This window comes from Astatotilapia calliptera, chromosome 20, assembly GCF_900246225.1.
Source record: "Astatotilapia calliptera chromosome 20, fAstCal1.2, whole genome shotgun sequence".
NCBI lineage: Eukaryota > Metazoa > Chordata > Actinopteri > Cichliformes > Cichlidae > Astatotilapia > Astatotilapia calliptera.
Window position 1 is genome coordinate 29,003,372 of NC_039321.1, and position 20,921 is coordinate 29,024,292.

General features: G+C 41.0%; 3 protein-coding genes across 5 annotated transcripts in view; 2 read left to right on the plus strand and 1 right to left on the minus strand.

Moving 5' to 3' along the window:
• Positions 1 to 451: 451 nt before the first annotated feature.
• lmbr1l (limb development membrane protein 1-like) lies at positions 452 to 13,495 on the minus strand. Of its 3 annotated transcripts, none has more exons than XM_026155252.1 (17): positions 13,259 to 13,495; positions 8,274 to 8,358; positions 6,449 to 6,482; positions 5,938 to 6,077; positions 5,393 to 5,496; positions 5,155 to 5,278; positions 4,995 to 5,063; positions 4,840 to 4,904; positions 4,115 to 4,187; positions 3,778 to 3,846; positions 3,575 to 3,651; positions 3,381 to 3,458; positions 3,199 to 3,272; positions 2,876 to 2,966; positions 2,727 to 2,793; positions 2,151 to 2,312; positions 452 to 1,567 (listed from the first exon to the last, which is right to left on the minus strand). In XM_026155252.1, the coding sequence occupies exons 1-17, from the start codon at positions 13,319 to 13,321 to the stop codon at positions 1,482 to 1,484; spliced, it is 1,461 nt and encodes a 486-aa protein (XP_026011037.1). In that variant the 5' UTR covers positions 13,322 to 13,495; the 3' UTR covers positions 452 to 1,481. The 3 variants fall into 3 exon arrangements, with proteins under 3 accessions (XP_026011037.1, XP_026011035.1, XP_026011038.1); XM_026155250.1 differs by having other exon boundaries at positions 3,760 to 3,846; positions 13,259 to 13,494; XM_026155253.1 differs by lacking the exons at positions 5,938 to 6,077; positions 13,259 to 13,495 and having other exon boundaries at positions 3,760 to 3,846; positions 8,274 to 8,327.
• A 48-nt stretch (positions 13,496 to 13,543) lies between these two features.
• dnajc22 (DnaJ (Hsp40) homolog, subfamily C, member 22) lies at positions 13,544 to 16,915 on the plus strand. The gene is made up of 5 exons (XM_026155258.1): positions 13,544 to 13,597; positions 14,689 to 14,811; positions 15,276 to 15,882; positions 16,003 to 16,295; positions 16,382 to 16,915. The coding sequence occupies exons 3-5, from the start codon at positions 15,333 to 15,335 to the stop codon at positions 16,556 to 16,558; spliced, it is 1,020 nt and encodes a 339-aa protein (XP_026011043.1). The 5' UTR covers positions 13,544 to 13,597; positions 14,689 to 14,811; positions 15,276 to 15,332; the 3' UTR covers positions 16,559 to 16,915.
• Positions 16,916 to 16,959: 44 nt separating this feature from the next.
• wnt10b (wingless-type MMTV integration site family, member 10b) overlaps positions 16,960 to 20,921 on the plus strand; it is a 32,707-nt gene continuing 28,745 nt past the window's right edge. Inside the window, exons 1-6 of the mRNA XM_026155255.1 lie at positions 16,960 to 17,306; positions 18,840 to 18,894; positions 18,993 to 19,100; positions 19,214 to 19,504; positions 19,632 to 19,799; positions 20,652 to 20,804. Of these exons, the coding sequence (XP_026011040.1) occupies positions 18,855 to 18,894; positions 18,993 to 19,100; positions 19,214 to 19,504; positions 19,632 to 19,799; positions 20,652 to 20,804 (760 nt within the window). The 5' untranslated portion in view covers positions 16,960 to 17,306; positions 18,840 to 18,854. The remainder of the gene's footprint in view (positions 17,307 to 18,839; positions 18,895 to 18,992; positions 19,101 to 19,213; positions 19,505 to 19,631; positions 19,800 to 20,651; positions 20,805 to 20,921) is intronic.

Sequence of the window (20,921 nt, forward strand, 5' to 3'; positions counted from 1 at the left end):
AACTAAACATTTTCTTTAACTGTTTGAAAAGAGAGTAGTAATAAATCAAAATGCAAAGTATGGATTCCCAAACAACCATAAATAATAAAAACAACACACAATGCCAGAAAAATCCATAAGAACTTTTTCAGAACAAGTGAAATGAGTAAACCTCAGAGTTGTCCACATATAATGCATACAATAACTAACCAGACAGAATTAGGGGTTATATTGCCATTGGACTTAAGAGATAGTGTCCCCTGCTGGTCAAACCAACAGCAAATAACCTGCTGATACAGCAGCAAAAGTAACCTGTGACACAGGATCACCAACACATATCAGATGATGAGATAATGCTGACAGTAGATAATCTAACCTCTAAAAAAAGCCTGACAGCCACATAGCTGTTCCAAAATATTCTGACATTATCTGATGCATTCACTCCAGTTTCCGACACAGAGGAATGAGATGAAAGCAAAATAAACATCACAGAAAATTAACTGAAAACATAACTTTTGCTAAAGTTAAAAAGTGTGCTTTTACATACACAATATTGCACTTTCCCCACACAAATGCTTAATGATTCACAGTTTGATTGGTTTTTTTAAGGCAGCGAGTTCCCACTAGTGAGTGTCACATGGCATTCAAATACATTTTATAAGACAAAGTGTAAAGCTTTCAGTTTTTTGTTTTTTTTGTAAAGTCAAGCCGTCGTACAAAATGCTCTTAATCCTACTGGTAACCTCAGTGTGTAAAAGACAAAGAAAAGAGCTCCAACACTGAGACCATCACGTCAACCTCACATTCCCTGTGTGTAACCCGCAGATCCGCAGACAACTGAACTGCTCTCTGTCCCATCAGCTCCCCACTAACGACTTCCTTTTATTAACCAACATAACACTGGTGCAGACTGGAACATCCAAACACATGGAAGTAGAAGATCTTCCAGTCTTAAAATAGTGGTGGTACTTAAAGAGGAAGGCGTGGGGAAGCCGCAAAGAAAGAGAGAGCACTCAGTCGACCTGAAGGAGGAAGAGGAAATTATGTCACAGCTACAATGCAATATTTTAAAATAACTCTGCTGACTTTCACATATGTCAGACAAACAGCTGCTAAAGGATCCTCTTTTTACAAAGCATGACTTTGCAGGGGCTCTGTTATCGTTGCTAATATGGCTTTAATCCCTTTTCCCCTCGATCCAGTCACACCTGTGACTCGGTAACCACTTGTACCAGTATTTGCCTTTGCAGTCAAAAAGCAGTATAAACTTGGACCCTGATATATTGGTCACTGAACACAGCATCAAGCGGTGCTCCCACTGGACACAGTGCAAACAGACTCACATTCTTCAGTCTCTTCACACGTGGTGACCTGATCCATGTACCAGCTGGCAAAGAGACTGAACTGTGAATGCCTTTAATCCGCCGGGTACACCTCTGAAATGGCTCAGTTTTTAAAGGTTAGGAAAGGCAGTCATGAGAAGGAAAAAAAAACCAAAAAAGTCACTGGATTTTAGACAATCCACTGGCCAGGAGGAGCCTGAAGGGGACGGTGGAGCGTGACACAGTTAAAGGTAGTCTGTGGAGACCTGTACAGAGAGAGAAACAAGGACTATAATATCACACAATCAAAAGGTGGAGCATTACATTTGCAAAGCTAGGAAAAATTGTGATTTAGGTGAATTGAAAGTCTATTAACCACAGAACAAAAGTATGCTGGGAGGCAATGGGAAAGTGCAGCAGAGCTGCCACAGCGCAGAGATGCTATCTGGAGTGTGAGGAAGGGGATTGTGTGTATGCATGTGTGAGTTTGGCGTGCCCATGCTCCGAGTGGTTGTTTGTGTTGGGTGGAGGTTTGGAGGGTGTGTGTGTGTGTGTGTGTGTGTGTGTGTGTGTGCTGTGAGGGGTCTAGGGCGGTGTGCCTGAAGGTCCCCAAGGAGACCTGACTCTCCTCCTGTCCCTTTACAATTTCCTGAAAGAATTGTATTCTTTCTATCTGAGGAAGAGAGACCAGCCCATAGGGAAATGGGGCCAAAGGTGGGGAAAGTTATGAAAGAGATATCCAAGTGCAATGAATTTAAGCACAGCTCAGTCTCACTGACAGAAAAAAAAGTATATGCTTACAAACGTTGTTCACTTTGCTTCATAAATTCAAAATGAAAGTAGACTGACCAAAGGCACGGATGAGCTCTCTTTGTACTGCCCAGGTGACCGTCTTTATCAGGGAGGCAGAGGTGAGGCCAGCAAACAGCATGTTGTATAGAAATACAACGTAGAAGTTCCCAAGCCAGTTATATCGACCAAAGTCTCCCAGTAGGTCGAAACGGGTGATCCCTAACACAAAATAACAGAAGCAAAACTTGTGAAAAATGTGCCAAAGCCCCAATTCACCTGCAGGCACAATATTCATGGCATACAAACGCCCTCCTGTGGACATCATTAAAACTACACAAATGCTTTCCATTTTATAGATGCAGTCAAAGCAGAGTCAGGGTAAACTTTTTATTTCATGTAACGTCAAAGACAATTGTTCAAAATGTTGTTGTTTTCCATTACAGTCTAACTAACTTATTAGTATTTCATGCACACAGTGCATTGTTAAGATTGTGTAATATACATAAACATAAACATTGACTATATGCTCAGTCACACATAACACACACAGAATTACAGAGGAGCAAAACTGTGGACAAGGCTAGAAACTTTGAAATGTTAATGCCCCACTTCTCATTTGTGCTTCATGCTTACCAAGAGTGCGTGAAAAAACCGGCAGTGCAGAGCTCAGGATAAGCAGTGAAACACAGTTGGCGATTATCTGAAAAAAATTAGAGGTTACCATCTTTAGTGAAAACAACAGTTTCTGGATGAAATATGTGAGCCTGCTGACCACTGGGTACCTGTGTGAGGTTGGTGTCTTGTGCACGAGGCAGGAGGCCAGTGAAGAGAGGGGAACTATAGAAGCCCACCACTGAGGACACCATCAGATAACTGAAAATAATTTTAAGGACAACAGTGGAAGGCAGAGTGGTAAAGAGCACCCAAGAAGTAGGCTACAAAAAAAATAAAAGGTGCTTCCAATGTGTGAGTGTGACAGCATGAGTCAACATCACCCACGCCCTGGTGAAATATCAAGGGCATCCTGGTGAGTGGCTGCGCCAAATGTAGACAACTAATTAACTCTATGTGCACCCAATTGTAAGATGGGAGGATGAAAGGATACAGAATGAGAACTACTTGAACAGCAGCACCCAGTGAGCCAAACATTGAAAAGGAGGCCATCCCAAGGTGAGGGTCCTACAACACACAAAAATAACAATCCTCAATATATCATCACAACTAGCTGTAGCACATAAACCTTTAAAAGGGGCGCATTTATTAATTCTGTTTTGGCAGAAACTCCACCTCCATTCCTCTGGGCATGGCTGTTTCATCCAGCAGCAACTCCAGCACGTTGAAACAGACCATCAGCACACACATCACCTACAGACACAAGAGACAATTACAAAATAATACTTTAAAAAACAAAAAATAATTGTGGTCTTGATAAATTAAACTTAAAGTAGAATTGATGCTTATATTGATAGTCATGCAAGTACCGTCAGTGCGAGAAGCACAAGCATTGCAAGCGGGTAGCCCAGGTTCCGCTGCCATGGGGACGCTTTCCTCCGCATCTCTGTGGGGAAAACAAGAAAGACAGAAAAGCGACAACAACAAATGACTACACTCTGTAATCACTGTGCGAGAACTCCAGCAGAGAGACAGACTGTTCACCCAGTCTTACCCAGGGCGACGCGCTTACTCTGGACGGCTTGGTACTCTTTTTTCAGAGCCTCCATGTTCAGCTTGACCCAGCAGGATGTACTGCCACCTACAATCACACGCATGATGGTGGGAAGGAGAAAATGTCAACCAGTTAATTTAAGGATGAATATAAAAAACAAATAAATGTATTTATATAGCACCTTTCTACACTTAATGACCACCCCAGACTACACATTTTAACCACACATTGATAAAGTACTTTTTCCTATAGTCTTCAAACACCTCACATCCACGGCCAATTTTGAATAACCAATTAACCTAACAGAGAGAAGTAACCAGAGGAAACGTTCTTGTGAACACTATCACCTACTTACAGTTGATTTTCCTGGAGAGAGAGTCTTCCTCAAATGTGGTGCAGCTCAGAGTATCTTCAACATCTTCCAGCAGCTAGAGAGGACAGGACCAATCAGTCAATTCGATTTTTAATGAGTTCACAGGCACAAGTTGAAATGGTCATGTTCAGGTGTTCTGACACCACTGCAGTGAAATATAGCACAGACATTTAGGCCATTCACAGCAGTTTTTCACTGCTATTTGGGAAAGTTCAACGTGTTAAAGTAAAGCCACGACCAAACAGTAGTACATACTGTTCTTTAAAGAGACTAGTATAAACCAATTATGTACATTTATTACATTAAGTCATGGTGCTCTGCATTTTAATAGACGTTGGAAAACTATTAATTAAACCTCAGAGGCATTAAAAGGTTTTGGTTTCAGAAGCTTCCCATTTTTAAAAACCAACCAACTCATTTGAATTGTTTACTAGCTATATGTAGCTTGCTCATTTACTTTGTGTACTCCCCTGACTAGTGTGCATCAACAGCACACTCAAAATTGATAATTCAGTATGCTTTCTTTAGTTGCACCTCATGTAATAAACACTACAAATTAACAACATGATTGGAACCAGCAGGAAGTGTGGATTTTGAAGATGGAACAAGTTGTGTTAGAAGAAAAGTTGTACTGACTCAGTGGGTTGCTAGCATAGCTTTAGACAACTAGACTTGTTTAAATTCAAGACACTGAGCCTGTGACTCACCCGTGGTTTGACTAGCAGGCTGCCCGTTACACTGAACATTCGTGACAACCCTAAGGGAGTGCACACTGAGGAGAGAAGCACAGAGATGATGATATGCAAAAGCCATAGAACCAGGTTTATAGCTACTCCACCAACTGTGAATGAGATATACTAACATAAAAGCAGCAGCACTCCAAAGAGAGAGATCCCCGAGTACAGATAGGGAAGGTAATACTCCCACAGGTCTGAAATCCAGAGAGAGAGAGATAGAGCATCACAAGTGGCTATATGAAACATAAAAACTACCTGTCATTGAGGAATCTGTGGTTGACTCACCGTAGAGGCTCTTCCGGGCTATGTTGTCATGTAGGAGGGCTGATGCCACCCACACAATGCCCAGCACAAGCAGGGCCAGCAGCAACAGCAGCACAACTGCTTCATAAACTCGTGCCATTACACCCTACACAACCAAAGTAGATGATGTGTGAGCAGATGGGTGCGAAAACAGGCACTGTGGACTTGCATCTATAAATCATTTTGAGTCTCCAATGTGAGCTTGCGCTAAAAATGCTACCTTTCTGGATCCTGCAAATCCCTCGGACTCAGTGAAGAAATATGCAAAAGGCATGAGGAAGACCAGGGACAAGTTGGAGAAAAGGAAAACTAGGTTCCACAAACCTGTCAAGACAGATTTTTCATTTGTTATTTTTGGGGCAAACGCTGATTAGCATTAGTTTTAGCAGTACCCAGATCGGCCACCATGAGGCTCAGCCTTCCCAACACTGACAAGACTGTATACATACATTGCAATGTGCGATAATTACAGAACAAAATAAGCTAAAATCATTACAGCAAAGGTTACTTTCACATTAATCAGCACCACAGTTCTTCACAATGAGACACTGGCATTCCACTGAGATTGGAAAACTTGACTGAATTGAACAGTGAGGTCACAGCTTCTCTGTCAGTAATAATTATCAGTTTGGACACAGGCCTGTTTAATATTGATCTAGAGGGCATCACTACTGTTCATTCTGTTCCAGTTTTAAAACAGATCTCTATTTGATGTTATGTTTGGTGTCATCCCTGCTTAAAAAAAAAAAAAACAGACAGATGTACCATGAATAAGAGATCCATTGAGCCACTGCATGTAGTAGCTCTGTGGGAAGGTGAGCAGCACCTCATTGGACAGAATGGAAATGGGGAGAAGGAGCACAGCACAGACTGCAACAGACAGGGTGAATGTGCACAGCCACAGCCTGGAAAAAGAAGAAACACCATTTGTGAGTGTTGTGCATTTATTTATGTTTAGCCTCAAACACCACAGCGTAGATGAAAGGCTACAGTGGCCATGAATAAGGTAATATAGTGCCGGCGTGTAAGGACAAAGGGCAGAGTGACATGGAAGTCACACCATTACACACACACACACACACACACACACACACACACACACACACACACACACACACACACACACACACACACACAAGGCAGGGCAATAAATCCAAAGCCAAATGGTATTGGGTCACTACACACGTCACACTGACTTGGTATCTGCTCAATCATATGGAGTGGGAGTGAGAACAGACTGATACCAGCTAGTTAATCAGTTGTGTTTTTCACTTACGCAATTTTGTTGACAGTGGCATCTTCGACATCATCTACAAGGGAACAGAGCAACACTCATTACATAACTGACAGACCTCAGTTTGTTTTCACATGTAACTACCTGACTTTTACATTGTAGGAAAGCCTAAGCACAGAACACATTCAGTGTGCGTGTGTTTGGGCGTGTGTAGAAGTGCAGCAAAAAGCAACGGCTTCAGAAAGGGGAGTAAGCGGGGGACGAGTATGTTTGGAACATTCTGTTCAAGCAAAACCCAGACTCTAATAAAACTGAACTACCTATAGGCAGGATACAGAAAGAGCGGGGAATTAAGAATACCAAACAAACACTTCTATAAATGTCTCCATTTCCTCTTTAAGCTTTAAAAAATGAATAAATGTTTAAGATCTTGCTACAAAGTTCATGTCTAAATTCACTATTTGAATTTCTGTAGCTCAGTACTACAGTATTTTCCTTACTGTATCAATATTGGCACAGAGGAGAAATATAGATATAGAAGATAAGCCTAAGGAGCAAAAACCAGTTCTTGAATCTTTATAGACAAAAACAACTTTGTGCAGTGCTGTTGCACAATTGTCATTTAGGCTGCAGGGCACAACTGTTCCATTGTTGTTGATGCACAGACTTTTTCAGCAGTGAGCTAATATATAGCAGGTTTTCCTCGCTCCCTATTTTAGAAAAAAAAAAAAAAAAAGCATCTGGCCATCTCCCAGACTCCCACCCAATCACAGTGGAGCACAGAGACCTGACTAGTTGGACATCTCACATCTGCTTCCAATTGTGGGAAGTTATTGGATTTATTATGTAACTGTTGAAAGTTCTGCAGTCACACTTCAGCACTTTCAACATTTGTGTTAAACATTAAGAACTTTTTTTTTTACAATAAAATTATTTATAATGTTGCTTATGTACTTTGACACAATGGATTTTAAATCAAACAATCCAGCTGTGAATTAATTGTAGATTTTCAGCTGTTATAAAAGAAAACATTTACTGCCCAGCTCAGCACCAACAAAAGGCCTGAAAGATGACGGGAAGACAAATAAAGTCCATGAATACAGAATTACTTTGATGGTTACCAAAAAAACCTTCATAACATCTAAACAATTCAAGAGCAAAGAGGTAAGAGTGTTACTGTCAGTGTCTACAATACAGATTTACCTTCATGAAAATACAGAGGGTTCACAAAAAGGTGAAAACTTTTAGGACACCACAAAGATGGTGGAGGCAGTGTTACGACATGGGCATGTACACCAACAGTTATTACTTAACTGTAACTACATGAAGGTTGCTTATTAGCTATAGTGCTATTTTTATAATGTCTGTGTTCACCAAAACACATCTTACTACACTTTTCCAGACAGCGAAAAGTCAGAAAACAAAAAGCAAACATCTTTTGTCATGTGTATGGTTCACATGCTTTCAGCCTAACGAGGTGAATACATTTAGTTACTCTAGCCCTAAGCTCACAGCTGCCTTCCTGCTAGGGTGCATATGTGGTACATTCATGTATGCAAACAATATTGATTTTACTGCTTGCCTGAGCATTATTCAGGTTTCTGAAGACTCTTCAAATAAAGCTCAAAAGAAAAATCCTGCTGCAGCCTGCACACAAACTAGAAAACAAAGACTGCTCAAAATAGAATGGGTAATTTCTGAACAACACCTGTGCTTGGTTGAAAAGTATTGCCTACTTCCACCCACTCACCAATGTAGACAGTGTGCTTGTCAACATCATCACTGATTCTGCTGCAGGCAATTCTTTAGAAGCTTTTGATAGAAAACGTTCTCACAGTGCAGTATTCGTGTGTTGCAGAAAACTCACCTGTGACAAACTCTGCAGTCTTCCTGAATTGGTTAAGGATGAGGTAGGACAGCATGTAAAGGCAAGTAAACAGGAGAACACAGATCTGCAGAAGAAACAGAGAAAATTCTAGTGTTATTTTTGCATTTAAAGGTCTGAGGACAGGCATTAAAAGGGACCAGTGTTTTACATAAATAAGATTAGCTATGTAAACCACCTGTCATGCTATGTTAATCAATGAGTCAATGAGCAATAGATTTACTTTAAACTGCTGACATGTCTGGTTTAGTGTAAGTTGGGAGAAAGCAGAGAAAAGACATTTGGGGATTACAGAATGTGTTCCTCACACAGCTTTCCACTCTGGCTATGCGAGTTTGCCTATGCCAAGAGAGACACAGATTACGTCTGAAGATTACCCATTTGGTCCAAAAAAAAAAGGTCACTGTGATAAACTGAGAAGGATTATGAGAGAGTAAAAGAGAGAAGGGTTAATGCCAGTGGGTGAGTGATCCCCCTCCACACTGCTTACCATTACGTTAAAGCAACAAATTTAGGTTAAACCAGTCTTCCACCAGCAATCTGTTGTCTGGGAAAGCCCTCAACATGCCAACTCTAATTAAATCTCTTTACATTAATACAACAATGGATCAAACCGCTGCCTGCCACAGATAAGACAATAAGCAAGCACCAATGGTAGCTCCTGCTCAGAAACGCACCCAAGTATAAAACATACCTGAGCAACTTGGACAAGCTCAGCAATGTAAGCTAAGCTGCTGAACGTGCAGAAGATGTGACCGTTTAATGCTGAATCCTGATTTATCTGACAGCTAAACTGTGTGGCATTAATTTCACGTCAATACATTTTTATCAGTGCAACAAAGTGTTGCTGTGAGTCATGAATGAACTGATGTTGCCAAACCACAAGTATCAATGAAAACATTCCTGTTCCAGAGCCTCTGGGGAGCCCTGTATGCACAGCACAATGAAGACGTTTGTCCCTAAGGTAACAACAGCAACAAACACAGAGGGAGAGGCTCTCTGCAGAAATACAACGTCGTATAAAACCTGTTGCTAAATCGAGTTTACACAAAAGTTTGTTATTTTAGTTTAATCTTGCACTTGCTGTGTGAGATAAAAATAAAAAAAAACAAACAGTTGAGAGTCTGTGCGAGAGGAAATGATCAGTGGCAGCACAAAAGCTGCACCATGGAAAAAACAAACGACTGTGCGCAACAACTAATCAGCTCAGTCTGCGTAAATTGTTGAATAATGCAGTCGGATTTAGAAAGGACCTTGTTATGGTTAATCCAACAACAAGAAAAGTAGAAAACAAAGGTTGGGTGAGAAACAGGTAGAGTGTGGTGGGGGGAAAACGTGCTAAATTGGCCATACTGAGAGCTGGCAGGCCACAGAGGGCTGCTGAGGGGAGAGTTTAGAGAATTTCAGGCTCTAGCGTGACACAAAGTGTCAGTGCAGACTATTTCACAATCCACAGAGTAATTCAAAAATTGTTCTGCCGAAGAAAACAAAAAACAGCTGAAGTGCAAATGTTCTCATCTCGCCCAGCCGTGCAGTTTGTGTGAAAATTTACAAAGGAGCAGAAGAACAGAGCAGAAATGTAATTTTGTTTCACCTCATTTAAACATGTGATGTGAATGACAATAAAGTTTCCTTGAATCCTTGAAGAACGAAGACAAAGCATCTCTTCCAAAACTGGACTCGCTTTTAAAGTAGACACCTTAAGCACAATTTAATGGTCTGCAATAATTATTAATTAATACTTAAGCGTTTCAATAGAGTCTCTCAATAACAAATAAACTAAAATAAATAAATAAATAAAAAATTAAGGGGGGGGGGGGGGGGGGGGATGATCCATCCAACACATTGTCCTCTGTTTTCCTTCTCTCAAAAGTACTGCAGAAAGTCACTCCTAAGACTCAAACCCATCAGTTCTGAGCTATTATAGTTTTCAGTCAGAGCGCCTGAGACTCAGGTATTATACAAATATTACAGTGCTCTTTTCTAAGCGGGGAATAGATATCAGTGTGTGCTGATGCTGGCTGTTCCAGTTCTCTACTGCAAGATTTTATCATCATGACCTTTTATCGTGCTAGACACTGATCCTTCTTGATCCGACCAGGCTCAGGCTGTGGTCTGTGGATGAGCACTCCTAGCTCGGCTGTTTACCCCCACAGCCGAGCTACGCTCTCTGCGCTTCAATTTTCTACTATCTGCTGATACCCAAGATGATTTACAAGAACACAATCAGCTCAAGTGAAGACATGCACTTGGCTGTAATCGCACTTTCCCACTGATTATTAACTGTTTATTATGCCTTTGGCCAAACAGGTATAGTACATTTCATTGAATTAGAATTTGTTTGGAATTACTGTCGACTTTTAGGAATCCGGTACCAACTGGTCCAACTGGGAGGCTTCTGACCAGAAGCCAGAAAGTGTCATACTTCACATAAATACCGTCCCCCCCCCCCCCCTTTTAGTCAAGCACAGAATTTTACCACTTGTCTTCACTCCAACAAGATATCTAACTGATTATTATTATTATTATTAAACTACTCTCATCTGTTCTCATGACAGGCAAATAGCTGCAAGCATGTTTGTTGCATATAGAAATAGCCTTTATAGCGTATCTTTGTCATGCACCTATGGAAAAATGTATCTACCCTGTGCATTGATACGTGCATTATTTTTCCATCACATTTCCTCAGAATCAAAAAAGAAGCACTAATGGAACAGCTGCTTGCATGCTTTGGATATCTAATACGAGAGCATTCTCAGTAGCTAAACCAGCATTTATATGCGTCGGCTAAGGACATGTTGTTATAAAAACATCTCTATTGGATGATACACGCCTCGTTGACTGCCTCTGGCCTGTTGGTAAATAAACAGACATTTAGAAATATCAGTGGCTGATGTTTGTAGTCTAACATCAGTTTTACACTAGCTTCAAATACAGAACTGTAAAAGACTGAAAGAATTTAAAACACTGTTTTCTTTTGTTTAGTTTTTGGCATCTCACAATTGACGCATATCTATTATTATATTATTTATGAATAAGAGTTACAATAATTACCCAAGTAAACCATTAGTTTATCCACAGAAACTCAGTCAGCAGCTATTCTGATAGCCATTCAGTTATTTTAAAGCAAATATAAGTCAGTTTAGCTTCTCAAAGACCTTTTGGAATATTTCATTATAGGCTAAACAGCTGTAAAAAAATAATCATCAGATTAACTGATAACTAAAACAAATACAATGCAGTAAAATGGCAGCATGGTGGTGCGATGGTTGGCATCATCATCTCAAAGCAAGATGGTGCTGGGTTCGAATCCATTGGCTGTGGACTCTGTTCTACCTGTGTGCGTTTCCCTCCACAGTCCAGAGACATACCTGTTAGGTTGAATGGTGACTGTAAACTGGCCATGAGTGTAAATAGTTAGCTCTACCTCTCACCATATGACAGCTGGGATGGGCTTCAGCTCAACTGAAACCCCGACTTGGATAAGTGGAAAAAGATGGATGGAAGGAATTATTTTTATTTAATTATTTTTGGATATCAAAGAGTTGCTCTTCTACTTTTAAAAAAAATGTCTCATCCAGCCTTTTTTGTTAGTGCAAAATATTATTCTCGGTCTAGCATACATGCACTTCTGCCACAGGTTTATGACTTTAAAATAAGCTGATTAAAGATAGGCTTGGCCTAAAGCCATTAATAACCAGAGGTGCTGGGGCAGCTGACAAGCCTGAGAGGAAGTACTGTGATGAGGAGGTAAGCTGGAGACTTGAGACTTGCCACTTGCTAATAGCATTAGGTATTTGAAAGGGACAATGACAAAACAAGGGCATTAGAAGAAATGCAAGCACTTTATTTGCTGTTCATTTGGTTTTGATTTATTAATAACTGCATCCTATCTATCACTGAAAATATATACCGCCTACCAAATGTAGAATACTATTTTAAGTGATATTTTCCAGAGGATGTAATCTTGCTTCTGATACCTAATGTGGGCAGACAAAAAAGCCACCAACAGCCCTAATGTGCAAATATCTCAGCCTACCACTTAAAAAAAAAGGGGGGGGGGTGGTTTCCTAGTCTGTTGGGAAAAAAAAAAACCTACATTCTTTAGAGGTTTCACAGTTAAAAGCAAGAATTTGACTCGTCATACAAATAAAAGCAGTCTAACTGATCACAATCTTAATGTATGTTCTTTTGGATTCAGTAAGCCCTGTTCTGATTTCTTTGCTGCTGCAGTGACTCAATCTCCCACAGGAATCACTATTTTTCATATTATACAACTCATCTATACACACACACACACACACACACACACGTTGTTCCTTAAAACCTCACATTTTTTTCACCTCATGATCTTCTGCAAACCAGAACGAACTACCTGGAGCTGAGCAAAGCAAACCAAGTTGATGAATCGACTCCTGATGCTAAGATACGAAGGTGATAAAGTGTTGCCTGACGATGCTTTTATGATAGGCTGGTTCAGCAATCTCCAATCTCAGTAGTCGGGCTCCCGTCTGATGTGATGTGAGGGTTAAAGGTCAGGAGCCGTGTGCTTTGCTGTAACTGAACCGAGTCTAAGGTTCAAATAGTTGCTGTTGCTATTATACAAAACTGCGATAAAACAGCAGAGGGGGAAAAAAGAGCATCAACAGTAACAAAATGCTGTGCCTCTCTGCTGCCTGCTCACCAGCTGTATCCGTGCAACAGTTAAAGTTTGAACATGGGTTAAGCTAGCCCAGGGAGCGAGCACATTTCAATCGTTATCATCACTTTTTTTAAGTGACTTCAAACTTGTTATCGCTTGAGAAAGTAAGACGTGCAGTCTACAGCTGAGAAACAAAAGTCGTGCTACCGCTAGGTAAAGTGAAATAAACAGCGTGAACTGAGGCGACTTTCTTACAGTGATGCGACGTTTGCGGGGGGCTCATAAGCATAGTCACTGACGGTTGGGTTGGTTCGGCGTTACTTACTATAGTCTCCCGGACACGGTTGTGGAAAAGTTGCTCTCTAACCGACACGTCGTCCGTTTCCATTCTCCGAAACCATAACAGTGTCCTCAGGCTTAAAAGCGCTGGAGGCGGGTGGAATTGTTAAAAAGTTGAGCGACTTTGCATCTTCTCTGGATATGCTGTTGATGTGTAGCTAGCAGAGCTCGCTCGGTTTTAAAGAGCTAACCTGCTGCTGCAAGGCTGCTCAGCTCCGACGAAAGCCCAGCAAAGGAGGGGTCGCAGGGGGCGGGGCCACGGGAGCTTATTGTTTTGGCAGTCCAGCGATTTGAAATATTAATGTGGACCCAGCCTACTTTCCAGGTATGCGTGTGGTCCACACCCACTGACTGAACAGGTAGCTACACTTGGCTAAAACTAATTTAGAGAGATGCTGGTCGCATTAACTTACCCTCACTGATATAAATGGGGTGCACAGAACGTACAAAAATTAAAAAATTAAATGAGAATCATCTCCTCTCCTCTCCTAGACACCTTTAACGAAACGGAATATGACCTTAATGAAAACTAGGTTTATTTCAGATGCACATGGTTGTTTTAGATTGGTGTGCCTAATATATTATCAAACATTTTCTGACTATTGGGGTATTAATATCAGGGTCAATTGGGGTTTTTCTTGGCTCATAAGTGGTCACTGGGGTTCTGCACACATAAATACCCCTGGTCAGTATATAGTTAAGGTAAGGAGCCTTTGTTAGGTTACATCACTGAAGTATGTGTATTTTGTTTTTTATATTTTTGGCCATTTTCCAAAACAAAATGTTTTTATTCTTGAGGAAATTGAACATCAAGCAAGTTGTTCCCCTATTATAGTTCTGGTGATAATTCTTTGATGGAAGGCTAAACAATACCATCATAGGCAAAAGTTTAATAAGTTTTAAACCTTTATTTCTGTCTGGACTAAATTATTATTATTAACAAATATATTCCCGCACACAAGGATACTACTTATATCACATACAGTTAGCCTCATAATCAGGCATAATGCTAAGTATTACTGATGTATTAATAATATTTATCTCATATTTTAGCTTATATGATAATGAATATCACTTTACAAAATAAAAGTGCTTTGCTTTGATTTAAAAAAATACGATATAACTTGAGTTTTATACTTTAAGCTTGTATTATACACCTTTAAGTAAAATTGTACAGAAAAAGTGAAGTTGTTTTAGGCTTCACTGGGGAGCAGGATTATACTCTTATCCTATGCTGAAGTTTAGCATACAGGCCTAAGGCTATGTCCTTATTTTCCTTACAAAATAAACTTAAGCCCTCTTTGAAGCATTGTCAACAGTGTCCTTTTTTCTTCATAAATGTCGCTTTTAGCCTTTTTACTTGTCTTATCAGTTTAAATGATTACAGGCTCGTGTTGATGTGCTTTGTGCACTCAGGCCGCTGCGCAATCCCATTGTCATGATCCAAAGTCCAACTATTGCAACAACATGCAGCAACTTCAACTACGGAAAGCACTGGAAAAGGATTTCTCTGGATAAGGATTTGAAATTATGGGCTCAGTAAGTAACAAACTCTTTTTTAAAATACAATTTGGATGTATAAGAACAGCAAATATCTTCGATTGATCAGAAAAGATAGTTGCACTCTTTGTCAAAAATGGCATGTTTTGGATCACATAATGAGTTGAGTAAAACTAACAATACACAGCATGAGCTAAGATAAATCACCCTTATATAATATATTATTTAACCAGGGAAGTGGATGGCAGAGATTAAAAATCTGAGTGTCCTGGCAAAGACCAACAGACAGATCACAGAGGAGGGTGTAACACAGTATAGTTATGAAACTAAATAAATAAATAAAATGTTAGCAGGCGATGTAAGCGCATGGGATTAAAGATCAAAGCCAATAAATCATAAGCTGAACATTTCCATTTTAATTATTTGATTAAAGTATAATATAATTATAAAACACTGATGGAGGTTTGGAGGTATAACTAACACTTTTTGTTACTCTATTGCAGGTATGTATCAAGGATGACTAATATTCACCTGTACAGGAGGTAATCTTCTGAGGCCTCATGGTAAAAAGTATAATTGTTGCCTACACCCTGTGGGCAGTAGGTGGGCCTTTGGGCCTTCACCATTTGTACTTAGGTAGAGACACCCATGCTCTGCTATGGATGCTAACACTAGGAGGATTTGGATTTGGGTGGGTCAGGGAATTTATACGCATCCCTGCTTATGTTAGTGAGGCCAATCAAGAAGGAAATAAAGAGAGAAAAAGGCCTCCCACTTCAATCCCTCCTCCTGTGAGTCCTGTCAGATTTGCAGGACAGGTGTGTGTTGGAGTCTACTTTGGCACTGTGGCCATGATAGGACTGAACTCCCTCAGTTTCTTCTACTTGATTGTGTTGCCTTTATGTGTGGGTGCAGGGGTGCATCTGGTGTCCAATGTTGGCCAGCAGACATCCGATCTCCAAAAGACTTTGACTTCTTGTCTCGCAACCTCCCTGCTATTCTATGGCAGCACATTATCTCCTCTTCCTATAAGCTTGGCTGCCAGTGTCACTGCTGCAAAGCACCGCACGTTCAAACCTCCACGGACACCTGGGAGCAAACAGAAATTAGGTGGGCTGGTTTCACCAATCTGAGATGATTGGATGATTTTACTATGCACGTCGATAATAATCATTCTGATTCAGTTTTAAGTGGCTTCCTGAAGTTAAATATTTTTTGTTCCAACCTCAGGTCCACGGCTTTATAGGATCGGTCTAGGTTGGCTGGCCTTCTCTGCCCCGCTGGCTTACTGTATTTTCCACAACACCACAGCCACCCTGTACTATCTGTCTGACTCTATAGCAGCACTGCTGGATATTTTATGGTTCCTGCCTTGGCTCAGAAGTGTGTTGGAGTACCTTCTTTTAATGCCATATCGGATATTGTGTGTGCTTACTGGAGGAGGGTACTATGAAGATGCCTGGAGGAAGGTGCTAGAAATACTGCTCAAAGAATACACTGAGAGAGAGAAAGAGGCACTGAAGGTAAGAAATGCATGCTGTAAATAGGTCTACATTTTCTGCTTGCCATTTAGCCCGTTTCATCTGGATTTATTGTATTTATGTTGCAGATATTGTCTCTGGGAGCAGAGGCCTCTCTTGAGGAGATATCCCGAAGTTATAGGGAGCTGGCCAAGAAGTGGCATCCGGACCACAACCCCAGCAAGGATGCTGAGGAAATATTTGTGAAGCTCCAGGAGGCTTATGAGGTCCTTCTACGTTGGCACAGGCCCAATCGATTCAATTAGTTGCCTTTTATTCATTGGGGGCTTGCTTGCGTTGTCATTATTTTTTATTGTTCATGAAAAAATAAATCAAGGGCACGCACAGACACTTGTACTTTGTGGTTTATAACACTTATCGACTGTGTGTTTCACAGCTGTCCAGTCCATTATTCAATTCTGGACCATGCAGCAGTTTGCTGCCACCTCCTGGGGCTAAAGATGAAGTGTAATTGTAAACCACCTCATGATAACAATTTTCACCTGCTTTTATTTTAATATCTGCTTGCTTTCTGTAAGACGCGTGTACATGTAGTGTTTATACAGGCGCACTGTATATTTACATATGCCATTTTTTGTTTTTTATTAAACATTTGAGGGTCACTCAGCGTATTGCATCAAGTATTTCACAAAATATATTCATGCGCAGCAGCAATTTGCGGTGCAGAGTCCGACATGATCTAAAAGCACACATTTCACCCTCATTATGACCACAACTCCGCAAAGAAGACACGCATCGATGAATTCGGCAATCACCGACTCAGGAGCTCTGTTGTACAATTATTTGGTCTGTATCCCAGCATGGGCCCGGAAGTTGTTTGGGATTCCGATTCCCAGGTAAAAAAAAAAAAGAAAGAAAGAAAAAAAAAAAAGAAAAAAATCCCGGAGATGCTGTCGCCGCCTGGGAAAACAAACAGCTATTCAGACAATTAAAGGAAAACACCGATCGGTCGCCAGGTAAGGAAGAGGCTCGTGGACTCCGCTGCGGCTCTTGGTAAGACCATCCGTCGGTGTTAATTTGGAGGTACGGCATGTTTTTTAGTAGTTGGTAGGGTGAATGCCATTTGTCGTGTGGTCGGGTGCCATAGCAACGGCTCATGAGAAACATTGTATAGCCCAGGCCAGTTTTGACGTGCTCAGTGTTGGATGACAGCCGCGTTCATGCGGAGGATGTGGACAATCGCAACTCTTGCAACAAATTGCCGTTGTGTCTCGTTGTTGTCTCGACCGTCCGCGAGCCGATTGTTGTCAGAACTAAGCAAATCCAGCGAGCAGCTAAAACAAGTAGCTACCCTGCGTGTGGAGAGCCATGGCAGTTATTTGTAAATGCAGGAATATCTTTTATTGCACATAGTCGCTCGGGTTGGGGCAGCAAGGTTTGTCAAGCAAGGGGCGGCAATGGTGCGCGTCCCTTATTTTTTTCTATTATTCTTTTTCTTTTATTTCTTTTTTGTTTTTTTTAATCGCCGTGCCCTGGTGTGACTGGCGCGTCTCCCGGCTGCATCAGCGCCTGTTGCTCCCCATGCGCGGCCAATGACAGGATATTAATTTTTTTTCCCTGTGATGTGTTGTCTCCGCCCCCCACCCTCCACGATCACTCCAAAGTCTCCTCTGTCCACTGCTGTCATCCATTTGAGCAAAAGGTGCAGCCTTGAACGTCTTGTGCTTTTGCTTATCTCGTCTTTGAAATTGTGTTCATCGTTACAGCATCGCCTATTCTGGTCAATGACAGTGAGCACAGGCTACTGTATGTCTGAAGACGCTGTAACTCAGCAACGCCTGTGTAGTCTGGTCTTGGTGTAGTCTGCATACCTCACTTTATTTGCTGTGTAACAATCGTTTTATGGAGGCCTGGCATAGATTCAGCCTACTGCATCATCATCATCATCATCATCATCATCATCATCATCATCATCATCATCATCATAAAAACAATAAGTGCAAATTGACAAACTTGATCCATCAATAAAAAATAATATTGTAACTATGTTGTATCTCATACATAATGTAATGTAATACAGCATAATGCAGTATAACTTCAACATTGTAATGTAATCTAATATACATACAGTGCACTGTTAGTATCAAATCAGGCACATAGTCTTGTTGTGGTTGCACACTGGAATGCCTCATAGTTAAAGCCTCGGCAGCTATCCTCTCTACTTCTGCGAGCTTTAACTCCTCCTTCAGCTCTCTTGGCCATAAATGTGGAGCCTCTCATAGTCATTTGCTTGGCGGAGAAGAATCGAAAGGATACAGACATCGTAGGGGAGACCTGAAGTTTACTATAATACTTTGTCATTTTTTTAAGTGAACTTATTAGAGAAAGCATACATTTATTTATTTATTTTTGAACCATATTCTTGAAGCAACAGGCTGTTGTGTAAAAGTACATTTTATATAATTATCCAAGGTGTGATACAGAATTTTTACAGGAGTGCAATTTCAGTCTGTTTGATTCAGAAAGTATAACTATGAATGGCAAACCATAGTATTTACAGTCTGCCTTTAAACTGTATTTCTGTAGGCATCTGGTGAGAGAATGAATGCTGATGACTGCAATGGACGCTCATACACACAAGGTAATTGTAGATATAAAGGAAAAACTACTGTACGCTGGTGTGTGCTGTCTACAGACTTTCATGTTTACTTTAATAACGTGGGCATATTTGTATTTCAGGTAATGGAGGAGAATCATCAACAGAACAGGATTTTTATGGCGGGCTGCAGGGCCCTTCTGCGAGATCTCCAAACAGTCAGCAGTCCTCACCACACCGCTCCCTTAGTGGTTAGTTATCATTCCTTTGTTACATTGCAGCCATACGGTTGTATAGAATACCTTTTTCATGTTACATAAGTAAGTAAATATATATCTCTTCCTCTCCTTCTCTCTTTACAAAGCAAACTCCATCAAGGTTGAGTTGTGCAGTGATGGCGCTCCACAGCCAGAGAAGAAAGAGGCTGTGAGGATCGACGGCGGGAATAATGACCAGGGAGACCCCATGGAAGAAGCCAGTGCAGAGTTCGCTGGGGCTGGAAGAGACCTAGCAAGCATATACAGTGAGATGGCCAGTCCAAATTCGGCTTCACCAGGACCTATCAGGTTGCCCAATGGGAAGCTCCAGTGTGAGGTGTGCGGGATGATCTGCATTGGACCTAACGTGCTGATGGTGCACAAGCGTAGCCACACAGGTAAGAAAAAAAAGAAGGACCCCCCCCAGCAAGGCAGTTTTTAAATAAATGAAAGACAAGTATCAGTTGAGTGCAATGCCCAGTGGGATTTGCATCTCACATCCTCTTTCCATCCATGTGTTCACAGGGGAGCGACCATTCCAGTGTAACCAGTGTGGAGCTTCCTTCACCCAGAAGGGAAACCTGTTGCGCCACATTAAATTGCATTCAGGAGAGAAGCCTTTCAAATGTCCCGTTTGCAATTACGCTTGCCGTCGGAGAGATGCACTGGCTGGACATCTGCGCACACATGCAGGTAAATGAGTGACCTCCCAAACAGCAAAATTATTCTTCTTTAACACTTGAGCCAGATTGTCAAGTGCTACACTCACATCACATATGGACAGTTTGGAATCTACATACATAATCTGGCCAGACAACTCTGGTGGATAGCATGGAGAACAGCCAGAATCAGCTGAGAGCTCTGGGCTTTTATAGCCATACAACAGCACCTAACACATCATATACAGTCCATGGAGAGATTTTTTCACAAATGTACTTGTTTAGTTATTGTTGCTGCAAAGTAATACGATTCCATAGCGTGAACACGTGCAATGTGTGACACAGAGGTAAGCAGTAAAAGTGGAGCTCTATTAGAAAGGTCCATTTCCCCCTTCTTTCTATCTCAGAGGAAATAGGTCTTTATGAGAGTTTTCTGTAAAACACATGACAGAATATGACATTTAACAGTATCAAAACAGGAAATCCTGCTGGTGCTCTTGAACAGATATTCACAGGTGTTCAAATACAGTCTTGTTACAGTAGGTCTTGGTCGCTCTCCTCAGGTCTCAAAAGGTTCATTTTCAAAGAAAAGATGATTACAAACTGGATTTCAGTGAATTGACGTCAGTCTTTCCGACAGCTTACTAGGGTGGAACCTTGCGGTAAAGGTTTAGGCGTTTTTTTCTGTCAAGTAACATAGGTCAGTTTCAGGAATTGCTAGTCAGGGGGGAAATCCAAACCTTTTTTTCATTCAAAAAAATTCCCCCAACTATAAATAAATAAACAACAATTAGTCCTATATTTATTCAACAAGTTCCACCAGCTATGGCAACTTATTAGCTATTCTAGATGAAATCAATATAATGTTTTTTTCTTTGAATTACAGTTCCTTCTCCGACGGTGGGAAAACCTTTCAAGTGCAGCTACTGTAGCCGCAGCTACAAGCAACAAAGCACACTGGAGGAACATCTGGAGCGCTGCCATACTTATCAAAAGAGTCTGGACCAAAAGGCGGTTGTCAACACACAGACAGCAAAGGGTAATACATGGCATATAACATAAAACTCACTATTGTTACATAAAACTAACTCATTTCTGACTTCATGCATATTGTAAATGCTAGCTTACACATAATTTGGCAATAGATTAATGTTTG